The sequence below is a fragment of the Artemia sp. Qi Xiang Cuo genome, chromosome 14, assembly GCF_049724085.1.
Source record: "Artemia sp. Qi Xiang Cuo chromosome 14, ASM4972408v1, whole genome shotgun sequence".
In the NCBI taxonomy this organism is placed as follows: domain Eukaryota; kingdom Metazoa; phylum Arthropoda; class Branchiopoda; order Anostraca; family Artemiidae; genus Artemia; species Artemia sp. Qi Xiang Cuo.
This window is the reverse complement of record NC_142807.1, coordinates 40,851,983-40,865,096: the sequence shown is the minus strand read 5'-3', so window position 1 is coordinate 40,865,096 and position 13,114 is coordinate 40,851,983. Positions and strand designations below refer to the sequence as shown.

The window sequence follows — 13,114 nt, the reverse complement described above, 5'->3', positions numbered from 1 at the left end:
ATATAAAGTTCATGTAGTTTTTCTGTAACTTCTTTTGGTTTATTCAATTAAAATTTTTAAAGAAAAAACTTTTTAACATTAAATTGTCTAGCTGATTAATGTGGCTTGCTTTTGTTCTGTATATCGTATTCAATTATTTCTGTTGGTTTTAAGGGTCAGTTTCTTCCATGGGGATCTTTGAATATCAAGTTTGTGTCTTGCATTTGTTTCTTTGAGAAAGCTCCCTTGCAGTAGTGCTGGAACAAAGTTAGTGTTTAGTAAATTTGGTGATAACTGTAAACAGAAAAATCAGAAAATGGAATAGTTGGCGTAAATACGAACTAGAAGGCCTCGGACCTTGTTTTTTGCACTTAAATATATGCATCTTGAATATAATGAAAGTGATTTGGTATTAAAATAAACTACGATTTGGGTTACTCATGGGGTCACGGAGTGACCCATTTTCTAATTTCAAGTGACCATCTTAATTTCTGGAAAATAATACAATAAATTAAAACAAATTGTCAAACATAAACATTAGGCTAGCGAAAGAAGTGTATTTTAGTTTGTTGGAGGATAAGATAGAGGAAGGGTGGCCACAAGAAAGTAAAAAATTTTAGATAAAGCAGGATATTCGTATTCACGGAATGAAGTTCAGGGGTCGAGTTGAATTTAAATGTAATGGTCGATATGGTAAAAGAAAGGTTAAATGAGTAGGGAATGCAACTCTGACAAATTTGGACAAAAATCCTAGGGGCTTTGACTCTCTATGGCACAGTAACAAACGCGGAGGGAAGAGGTTCATCTTAAGCCTAATTAGAAAGGGTAAGATGTAAAATGGATTATTAATTTAAGGGGAGGTTTGATTGTTATTGTGGAAAGGGAAAGGAAATGTAGGGGTCATAGTCTTAACCCAGTCCCTTTTCCGATGTTTGGGAAAAATGACGAGGATATTTTTCATCTTTTGGGGAATTGTAAGGAATTGGCGGAGCAAAGAAATGAGTGTTTTTCGTTAGTGTTGGCAGATAGAAGGTGGGTGGAAGGGACTGTGAGATCACGAGTTAAAATGACATTAAGGAATTTGGCTAAGTATGTTGATGAAGGGCTGATACTTCGTGAAAGATGTATCTCTTTATAAATATTTTCGTGAAGATTCATATATAAGGACCTTTTATACTTTTGTTTTTTTTTTTTGTTTTTTCGGATGTTATTTTATTTTGTTGTTTTGTTTTTTTTTTGTTTTTTTCCTATGGCCCGATGTCTTTTATTGGAAATACATACATACATACATACATGAAACGGATTGCACATAAGTAATTATTACACAGTCATCTAAGTGAAATAGTAATTATTGTTTTCTTTTTACCATATTATTATGGACAATCAATAAACAAAAAGTATGTTGGCTTTTTTTCAAGATGCCTAGTCAGAAAAGTATGGATGTATCGAAAACGGTAACAAATTAGTATGTGCTTTGTGTACAAATGTAGCTATATCAGGGCTTGCGATATTGAGCGAAATGACAAATTAAGATAAATCTGAATACACTGCTAAGCTTGCATTGAAGTTTTGAAAACAAAATGAATTCTTAAAGATTTTGTCACCAGCAACAATCATGCTGCATCTGCCAGCCTTTTGCAGCTCATAGCATTGGTAAAAACGAAAAAATGTTTACAGACAGCGATTTCCTGAAAAAACATTGATAAATTGCCCCGATAATGCCTTCACAAATAAAAATAAACTACTGAAAGAATCTAAGACATTATTTTGTGAGTTTGAACAGTTCATCGTCTCATTCAAGATATGGCTAAAAGTAGTGACGAAAAGATCAAAATTTGTCGTCTAGTTACGTAATTAGCATTACAGTTGACGAAAACACATTCACTAAAAGGCTGTTTCAAAAAGAAAATATTACTAATCTAAATGTCATTTTAATTTTCGTATTTTGGCTGATTGTAACCCGTTGTCAAAAAAGGTTGCCGATCCCTTAAATAAAGCTTGGTGAGTGGGGTGGAATGCACAAGAGCATCTGGAATATTAAGAGACTAAAATGATTTTCTTAGATTCTTCATGGATTAGAAAACGAAAAGAAATTTAGTTCGGATAAAGGAGATACAAATTATTTTCTAAGAGGGCACAGCTTTCAAGATTTTTTTTGTTTCTAACTATACAGAAAAACTTTAAATAATGATTGGCTTGAAATTTGAAACTCAAAGAGGTACGCAGAAAAATTGATGTATGATTGTTTATATTTAAGGAAGGAATAAAAGTAGCAGGTTTCATTAGAATCAAAGACTATGGGGTTTAAAACTTTTAGTTTTTCTTTTTCTTACTTCTGGGTTGTGGCACAGTGGATTGATCCTCTGCTTGGCAATAAGCGGCTCAGTGATAAATCCCTGCTGTGACCACGTTTGGCGACAGGCTTGCTGCGTGTCCCTGTAAAAAAGACCCCCCAACCGAAATGTCGATTTGACTCCATTTGAGCCAGAAATGGCTCTGGAGGATCTTTGTCTTTTATCTTCACTTTTGGTAATGAAGCAGCCCATAATTGTGTTTTAATTACTCTTTGTATCTCTAGCTATGTCTGAAATGTGGCGTTAATCAAATTCAATATGTGGATATACTAAAGACATTGATATCAGGAAAAATAAAGTCTGATAACAAATCAATTTGGGTGTTTGAATTCAAAAGATGTTTTGTCTTTTGTTTTAAGATGATTGTTTCAATATGTTGCCGTATATCATGTTTGGCTGTCAAAATGCTATAAGTATTTATTTTTCCCTAAATGCATTATATCTGTCTACCCTTCTTGCTTGCAAAAAGAGTTGTATTTCACATTTCCTGTGAAATATATGCATTGAAACATCGCGCCTTTTGAACAATAGCAGGCAAACTGGTGTAAGCCCACATAGCTTAGACGCTTGCGATAATTTAAGGCACACTGGAAAATGGTCTCTCAGCCTTTAGAATCTGTTGCTTGGCCCGAAAACTATCAATTTTTAAGTTTTTCCTGTTTTTTAACTAGCAAAGAAGCAACCGACAATCTTTTCGGCTTCTTTTTATTTTCATATAAACTTTTGATTTATTGAAGGACACGTTTTTGTTAAAAAAGACACGTGTTGTGGGGCTGTTGTAAACCATCCAAGCTTGCTGTAAACCCTTTTTGCAATTTAAAATGTTCCATCATTATACAGTGAACACTAAACTGTTCTTATGAAGTTTGAGACATTTTTTTAGTAGGTCTTAACTTATCATTATTGGAGAAAGAGCCAGGAATAGAGACATACAATGAGTTGTGTCAATGGTTGGCAAACGAAATATCGTATTAAATAAAATGCTAGGCACACGTAGCAGATTTCGGGAATTGATTTCAGCATCAGTGGACAAACGATAGTGGTGCGCAAATTGTGTGATCAGCAAAATCTATTGCACGAGAGTTTAAAAATAAAATCTGACGGACACAAATGGCAAGTTCGAGTTTATTAACAAGAGTGTGATTGATCTCAGCTTAGTTCTCAGTTTAGTTCTAAGCTCAGTAGCGAATGCTTTCAGCAAATACGTCTCTCACAGACTGTCTTTCCATATACCTATTTTTTTTGTGATGATCATGATGAAAATCAGCGCTGATTTCGTAAATCGGCACCGAAAACAAGAAATTTTTTCAAGCTCAATTCGACGCCGATTTCTTTTAAAATCGGCGCTGATTTGGAAATCTGTTCCCGAAATTAGCTACTTGTGCCCAGCCCTTAAATGATTTTTTTGCTATAGTCTCTCCATGTGAAACCTCTCAATTTGAGAAAGTACAAATTTTCGTAGATGGCTTTTTAAAATTCGTGCCGGGAAACATTGCGGTCTTTATCCATGTCTATCAAAAAAGAAATATTCAGTCCTTTTTTTACATATCCCATTTGTTAGTTCCTGGAAAAGAGGCGATTTTAGGGAAGATTCCGCAATATTCATGCACTTCGGCTTTGTTTTCCCCAAAGATTTTACTTGTAGAGGAAGTAGACTATCCTTAAAGATAATATAACCTGGCACTCTCCCTTGTGAGTTTACATGAGCAGCTGTTGCAAAATTGATTATAATAGCATAATGTAAAAATATGTATTCGTGATTTTTGGTTTCGAGTGGCTCTAAATGAATACCAATCAGCGACGTAATTCCAGCTTGCAGTATCTTATGATCAATTCTATGGTGACTAGCTTTCGAAAATTGTGTAGGATTGATCAGATTTCGGAAAAATTACTTATTTGGAACTAAATGCAGTTTATCGGATTTTTGATGGAAAACGTGATATGTGTTATTATGATGGGCGTAACAGTAGCCGTCAGAATATAAGTGGGTTGGGAAAAAAGTCATCTCTGAGATGGATGATGTCCCACATGAACTTGGAGATGTCCCATCTCCAAGTTGTGAAAATAATCAGAAGAACATTCAGGAAGTTCATTACCATAATATGACAGCAACAAAAATATTTCTGAGAAACATCTCCATGAACTTGGAGATGTCTCATCTCCAAGTTGTGAAAACAATCAGAAGAACATTCAGGAAGTTCATTACCATAATATGACAGCAACAAAAATATTTCTGAGAAATATCACTATTTTTTGTACCTATACTTTTATTATATCTATTTACTTTTATTAATCTGCTACGGTACTTATGTTATATTATTATCTTTAATAGTTTACATATTTATGCATTATAAAATTTTTTAGTGGTATCTCAGTAAAAATCTTAATTGGATTCATAGTTATCTTCTCAAACCCGTGCTTCAGCTGCTTTGGGTATTATTGGCACTGATTTGTAGTTTGACAAGAATTATTGACAAACGTCATCATTGGTGGGACGTCTTGGCAGGAGCAGTCTTTGGGATTGTTGTTGCTCTAATCATAGTAAGTATTGTGATGTATTGTGTTTTTGATAATAACTAGAACCCGACAAAAGTCATTAATATTCTAAAAGAATTCATGACTGTATTTGACCTCATACATGCTTCGCTAGGTACTACTAATTCCGTGAACATTAGTTCAAGGAATTAAAAAAGGTTGATCCAAAGGCTGAATCTGCCTATTTATTTTTGTTTGCTAATTAATTCTTATATTCAGCTAATATTAACATTAAGCTCATTTGGGACTTCATCCTGCCCTGCGAGCTGCGGGAAATTTCGTCTGTTTGCGGGTACTTTTTTTAGTTAAGACGATTTGTTTATTTTGTCACCTTAGTCAGCCCTCGAAGCTCAAGCTACGTCAAATTAAAATCTCACCAACTCAAGTTCAATACAAGCTCTAATATTTTTATTTCAGGTTGATGATAATGCTCGTACTAGAATAAAAACCGTCCAGGATTTTTGAGTTTTACAATAAGTCCTGCAGGGGACACTTTTTTTCCAAGTCATTTGTTTAAGGTCATTTTAAAGAAAAAATATGTTATATAACTTTAGCTACGTGGCAAGTTAAGTTTTAGTACTATAATCAGAAGCAGGGAATGTGATTTTCTTTTAGGGCGATATTTCGTGAAAAAAATGGGCGCTTGTAAAAACGATGGTGGGGTCGCCATGGGTATCAAGTTTTAGATAATGACTGATATTTATTTAAATTTTATAAAACTAATAGAAGTTATCCCCTACCTTTGCTCTTTTTGGTGTAATCAGAATTCAATGTATAATAAGCTAAATTCATGTACTGTGGGGGGGGGGGGGATTTTCGACTTTATTTCTTATCTAAAAATTAATTTTATTTGTGCGTACTTTTGTAGTATTGACTTAAGTTACATTGGATCACATGCAGTCATTCATTCGATTTAGAAAATCATTACGACCACCATAATATGCTTTACATTTCCTGTAGAATGTTGGTAAAAGTGTGATGAAAAAACTGTGGATTATATTATCCTTTGCTCCTACAAGTGGGACTTCTCTCAATGTTGGTATTGTTTAAAGTTTTGTATTCACTTTTCTAATGAGCGGAACTAGGCGGTGCCAATAAGGGACAACTTCCTTTATAAAGTTGCACTCGGGGTTCCATCGGCGAGAAAGTCTCTGAATTTGCTTCAAATTATGAAGAATTTAATTGCATCAAATTATGCAGAATTTAATTGCATCAAAAATGAAATAAAAATCCTATTCATTCGGAAAGCTAATCAGAAGTGATACTTTTTAGGTAATGCAGTCGAAGTCAGAGTTATCAAAACCCATAGCGGTCGAACGGTCCTTACCTATTATTTCAACGATCGTAAATGACTCACCATTGCACGCAATTCAACAGGAGGATAAGCAGGTTTTCCAAAGATTATTGTCTTCCTGTCCTGCTAGCAGTCCTTCAGACAGTTCTTAGCTTTATTTTGAAAATTGTTTATAGATTTGTCGTAAGTTTCTTTTTTGTTTTTCTCTCTTTCTCTCTCTCTCTCTATATCTCTCTCTCTCTCTCTCTCTCTCTCTCTCTCTCTCTCTGTCTCTCTCTCTCTCTCTCTCTCTCTCTCTCTCTCTCTCTCTCTCTCTCTCTCTCTCTCTCTCTCTCTCTCTCTCTCTCTCTCTCTCTCTCTCTCTCTCTCTCTCTCTCTCTTTCTCTGTCTTTCTTCATTTTTGCAGAAGGTTTACTTTTTCTGTCTATTGCCCAGTTGATCCATATACAGGTTTTACTAAATTTAACTATTCTGTACTTCTCTCCATAAAAAGTTTACTTTTCCTTTCCATGAATTGGGTCTTCTTCATTTTACTTTGTTCAAGTTACCATCTATACTCACTTCGGGTAAGTGTAATGCTACTTTTGATTGATTGATTGATTAAGGAACATTTTTAATTATGGATTAAGATCGATTGACACCTTAATTACACTCTTAAATCCAATCAACTAATTGAATTATAATTATGTGTCTATATTAACTAGCATTCCACCATGGGTTTATTGTATATAATTTTTTTTTCTTCTTTTAGGTTGTCTAAGTCTTTCACTGCCCTTTGTTCCACAGTTTAAGTCAAAACTTAGAAGATTTGGAACTGGAAAGCGATGCATCACTAATATACATTCCAATGACTTATGCAGTATCCTTTGCGATTCCCCCCTAGGATAGCATCGCCACATTACATCTTCACTTGGTTGGCCTGAAACTATTCTGTGCGGAAAACATTTACCCCCAAAAAGCTATTTGAAATTTCAAAACAGATTTTATGCTCTGCCTTACTTTAAAAGATCTCTTTGTCTAACAACTCCTGATTCCGAACAGAATATTTTAATTAATATATTAAGTATTGGTGTGTCCTAATTTGGACATATGATAGTTTCATTCCAATCTAGGAATTTGGTCTTGTTTGTATGTTGTTTAGCTGTATGTGTTATGATGCTCGTTTAGCGCCAAATAACATTCCCTTTTTTCCTTTAGCTAGCCCATAATTTTTAAAATTAGATTTTAGTTAATCAAGGCTATTGACCTTACCCATAAATTCTGTAATCTTTTTTTCGGATTAAGGCATTAAGAAGCAACCTTTATTTGGAGGGCTCACGGTGATAATTTTTGCTGTTCGGACACTGTTTCCTTTGATATTTAAGGAAACAAAGGTACCTGACTAAAGAAAAGTAATGGGGAAAAAATCTTTATTCCCCTGTTAGTACTAGGGCGACCAACATTCATTAAAATGACCAAATTTTCCTCTCCTACTCGTTGAACAAATTCAACCATTAGTTTAATATGACAACATCTGACAAATAACTTAGCGTTCACTTTACTAAATTGCCGTAAATCAAACCCTCGTCGTGATTGAGGTCTTGTCATTTTTACCCATTCCACTAAAAAATCAATTTCTGCGCTGTTCGAAGTGGTCATTCTTTCTAAAGATTGCGACCATGTCTGACAACTTTTGATTTGTCGCGTTAGGTTGAATTGTGTCCATTTTTCTTTTTTGAAGCGCCCTTGGGAAACTCATGTCTCAAAAGCAACTTTCTCTAAACACTTCAAAACCTTTTCCTCAAAACACTATTCTAAAGTAGTATTTACCCATTCCACTATGTACCAAAATATATGTAAAAAAAAATCAACCATCTATTTTTCGCTCTTCAGTACTTATTTGGTGTGATGATAACCTTCATAGCTGAATCAAGCTTGCATGCCAAATTTGGGATTAACCAGTTGAAATAAAGGGGTGTAAACATCAAACAGAAGATCTCCAAAGGAAATACAGATGATTCAAATCCTGAAAAAAATACTGTTGTAGTAGCTTGTGCAGCTTTTTTTCCTGTAGCGTGCTAACTGAAAGTCTTGCTTTGAAAATACTGCTTGATCAATGTGGAACACGGGGAAATGCTAATATAAAACGCCTGATTGATTATAGCAACATTGTTTTATGTTTACGTACTGTGTCACTTTTCGTATGAAAAAATACTACTTTATGAAAAAAAATGATGTCCAAGGATTCCTCAAAACATTGCAGAAGCGCATTAGCCATTTTAAGACCTATGATTCCATGCTCTTAATTCCTCAGGCGATGCAGGTTTGAACGCGTTCTAACCAGTGGTGTCACTTGGAACGGGCAAGGGGTCTGCGCCGCCTATGTTTTGAAAAATACTGTTTTGGGGGAGAGAGGGATATTTTCATTTAAAAAGTGCCTTTTTTGGTATTTTTATTGAACAAATTTAAAAAATGACAAATCCCCCTCCCCCTAGATTATAAATGATACAGCCAAAAAAAATATGAATCAATGTCACTGGTCTTTGTTAAAATGCCACATTTGTTTAATTTGAATATTCATTTATTGAAATATAATATTGAAACTTAAAATTTGTAAATCTGTGTCCTATAAACGTAAATCTCTATCTTTTTGTCATATTTTTATAGTCGCTTAATGTGTAATATAATTGAACAGTTATTTACATTGTATTTATTTTGAACATACATAATATCTTTTTCACGTTCACCAAATCTGTTTCCCTCTTAACTTCCTCTAGAACATAAATTTTCTGGGATGCCCTTCTCTCTCTTATTGCATAGCATAAATATCCAATGGAAATGTTTTTTTTTTAACAGAAGGAGCAAAACACAAAAGTCCTTTAGGCCAGACACTGATTTCTAAGTATTTTAATGATATTAGATAAAAATATTTCATGAGATAATGGTTTCTAATATTCAATTTTCCGAATATGTAGATTAAGAAAATAATGTTTGTCTTAGTACACAGGGATTGTAATTGTCCTTTGTCGAAGTGCATAGAATCGCACTCCCTTTAATCTTTCAAAAAATTTAGTAAGCTTTTGTGCCAAATTGTGGTGTGCTTGAATTAGGTAGGCAATTCACAAGAATCACCCGGAATTTATCGTGTTAGCTGTTATCTGTTAGCTGAGCATGAATAAGCAACTTTCTTACCGAAGAAAGGGATAATGCCAAGTATCTAGAATTCAGAGGAGGACCAAAAAACTTCTCATCTGTAAATAATTCAAGCTAACTAAAATAAATTAACATAATATTATCTTAATGAGACTCTATTTTGTTATTACTAAGGTTTGGCTAATATCTATTTTGGAGATTAGTTGAATCCAAACCCATTTCGAATAAAGGTTTAGCTAGTATTTCAGAACTTGATTAGGCCGAAACCTGGTTTAATAAGACTGAACGCGCTAAGAGTCATCAAATAAATTTGTTTCCGTTTAAAATTCTGGTTACCTGTTACCTTTGAAGCTACAGCAACAAATTATGGCATTGCCTGTTTTTAGTATTAAAAAAAAAAACTCTTAACACTGGACCAATAGTATAAGATAATACCGGGTACTAAACAAGCTGAATCTGGGTATTAGTAAAATATTGTCAGTAGAACCATGTGTGGTCCGGTTTTTTAATTATCTTTCATTCGTGGCTTGTTTTTTCGCCGGTCGCTTTGTTCTTTTGGTGTGGGTAACTTCAAAATATAAGTTTCTGTTTCATCTTTTTGTTTTATTCATTGGCTGAAAATAATTCCTCGCTAGGTTTTTGGTTTCTCAATTACATTTATTCGTTGTTTGTTATTTGTAGCAAGTTCCTCTATTTTTATTTATGTGCTTGTATGTGTGTTTTTTTCATCAGTTTGACCTTTCTTCTAAGTTTGACGGGGTATTTACAGATGATCGGGTACTGGGTGGTGGTTTTTAGTGTAATATGTGTATTGAGTCATTCCTGTGTTAATATTTGTTGCAAGAGATGTTTTTATTCTAGTCTTGTTAATGCACAGGTTTGATGTGCCTTATACGGAAACGGAACAAAATTAATTCGTTTTGTTGGAGTTGTCAGATAGGATAGTTTCAATCTTTTATTGCCGTAAATATTATTTCAACTTGTTTATTTTTTGACCCGTTAGTTTATAACAGATATTAAATTGCAGTCTTTTAATATAACTTATGGAATTTATTTTAAAACTTGGCTGATAAACTTCTAATAATATTTCTTCTTTGCCAAGGTTGAAGTATCAAGCTCTTATTCCTTTTTTTTTACATAATATATTAAGTAAAGTATTTTTGGTGCCACACGTTATGCCCCCTATTCTTGATTGTAAGCGCTACCATTGTTGAGGGTAACGATATTGAGCGTTCTTTATCTTATGAAGAAAGGCTGCTCTGGGGGATATGTATCTATTGAATGGGTAAACCAATCTTGCAACTAATAGTTTTCTAGTTACCAAGACTATTGGTCTGTGATCAATAGTGATTTTTGTTGGTGATATGAGTTTTCAGTGACGTAATTGGTAAAGCAGTTGTATAACTAAAAGAGCCAAGTGATTTTATCGTAATCTGACAATTCTTGACTGTGTATGTTGATTTTATTTGGATTGATCAGTTTAACTGAATAAAATTCTCAAGTGAATGTTTGTTGTTATTATTATGACGCTGTATCTAATTTGTGCTGCCAGAAGTAGGCAGGAATTTGTCCAGGAGAGACATAGGGGGTTGGGTCTAAATCCCCTAATTCTCAGGAATTGCATATTTATCCCGTAACTGTGATATAATTGCCTGTTTTGACACACCCTTTCTCTCTCCCCCTTCCCGCCCCAAAATCCAATTATATTTTACTTTCACCTGCGTGTCAAGTAGCATTTTTTTTATTTAATGTGTAGTACACAAAGCTTGCAGCACCATCTGAAATTAGCATGCAGGAAAACATAACGGATGACTTTCGACGACACATAAGGAGAATAAAATTTTTAAGGCTGGTAATGTGGGCAAGTCTATTCAGTAGAATACGAGAACTTGTTAAAATCCAATATGAAACTTTACGCTTGTTTTGAGTAAGATTTCCTCGCTTTGCGCTTGTTTCGAGTAAGATGTTTTTGATAAATTGACTAAATTATACACTAAAGAAGTATTATCAAGAACAAATGTTTGTCTAAGCTAGGAAGCTTTAGTTGTCGGCTTAATTTAGAGTTATAAATTAATCAAGATTATGTTTTATCCCCGTTATATAGATTTTGGATATATCTCGAGGGTAAAATCGAAGACTAGATCACAGGGTAATAAATTGCAAGGTAAATTGTAGTAACTTTTTTCTTTCTTTTTCTTTTTTTCCTTGTTCTCTACCCATGTTGCCAATGTACCCATATTAAGGGTCTTATCCCTGTATTTCAATGGAAACTATGGACGTCAGACGGGATTGATGAAAGTGAAGTTATATTTTAGAAACCTTACCTGGGGTAAAAAAGAACTGTGCTTGTCCTTGATTCAGGGCCTACCGTGCGGGAATAACCGGTTCTTTCAAAATAATTTTGTCTCCAAGCTCAGAGTTCAATTTCATTGTACGAAACAGGGGATTTGAATAGACTCACGCCAAAAAATATATGTGTTAAACGTTAAATAATACGTTAAACGTTACACAAACACGTTAAACAATAAAAGATATATACATAGATGCAGCTTTGAGTTCGTTTAAGGTTGGATTCATCCATAATTATTTTGATGTTGATATCACATATTGTGGGAAATTAAATTGTGTTTTATACTAGCGATAACCCGTGAGTTGCGGTTGTTGTCAAGACCAGATAACCCTACACATAATTTGGTGCCCAAATATCCAGATCTTGCATTAATTTCCGAAGTAAACAGTAAATAGCTATATACCCCTCCCCCCTCCGATCGGTAACATGCATCTTCAACTGACCTTTCAATACAATCATATGGAGTAGAAGCTGGGATGGTTCCAGGAGCATCGTGACCATCAAGTGCATACAGACAGTTATTCCATAGTATATGTGTGCGTGCGACGGTCATAGAATGATAAATAAAAATTCAGAAATCTATAAATGAAGTACTTCCAAACGGGTCCAAGTGGTTTCTGACTAAAGTACTTCGTATAGAAGGAGTTGTCGTAGAAATTCAAAAAGAGCCCTCCTACGCCAATCAATTCTCCAAACGCAACCAATCAAAATTTCCAGATACCCATTTTGTTCAGCATAGTTGAAAGGTCCAGTACATATGTCTTTGGGGGTGTCACCCCCCCCCCCATACCCCGTCGGGCAAAGGCTGTAAGTTATGCAGTTCGTTCATTATTTTCATATAGTATATGCTATTGAGAAAGGTGGGCATGTCTAACCTTTAGTTTCCAAACAGACGAAGGACATTCAGGGGAACCTTTCGGAGAATGTTGAGGAAAGTGTTGAATTAAATCAAAACACTTTATCTGCATAGGGGTTGTCAAAAGGACGCACATTGGAAATGACTGAGTATATTAATTTGAAAAATTCGGGAAAGGATGAGGGAGATAATTGATTGACCAAAAGGTAATATTTGCACGCTACTACTACCACTAAACCTACTACTTCTGTAGCTAGTACTACGAAGACTGAGGATATTGAATTAAATATCTGAGGAAATGTTAAGGGGAAGGTTTAACTAAATCAAAATATACTATGTTCATATGGATTGTCAAAAAAGCGTATTAGCAATATTTCTGGAACGGCTTGCTGTATCATGATGAAACTTCCGATGCATCATGAAGGGAATGTTCAATGACAAAAAGGCAACAGGTACATGCTTCTACTGTTACTAATAATACAACACTACTACTATGATACTAGTACTATTAAGATAAGTTTATGGAGATGAAAATTTGAGAGAAATGTCTGAGGAAATGTTGATGGGGATAAGGTAGGAAGTGGGGTTAGCAGCTGGTTTCGTATTAAATCAGG

The 13,114-nt window shown here is 34.4% G+C and overlaps 1 protein-coding gene across 1 annotated transcript in view; it reads left to right on the top strand.

Moving 5' to 3' along the window:
• LOC148944470 (putative phosphatidate phosphatase) overlaps window positions 1–10,800 on the top strand; it is a 36,013-nt gene extending 25,213 nt beyond the window's left edge. The window contains exons 6-8 of the mRNA XM_089100069.1: window positions 4,698–4,874; window positions 6,141–6,345; window positions 6,914–10,800. Of these exons, the coding sequence (XP_088956195.1) occupies window positions 4,698–4,874; window positions 6,141–6,314 (351 nt within the window). The 3' untranslated portion in view covers window positions 6,315–6,345; window positions 6,914–10,800. The remainder of the gene's footprint in view (window positions 1–4,697; window positions 4,875–6,140; window positions 6,346–6,913) is intronic.
• The last annotated feature ends 2,314 nt before the right edge of the window (window positions 10,801–13,114 follow it).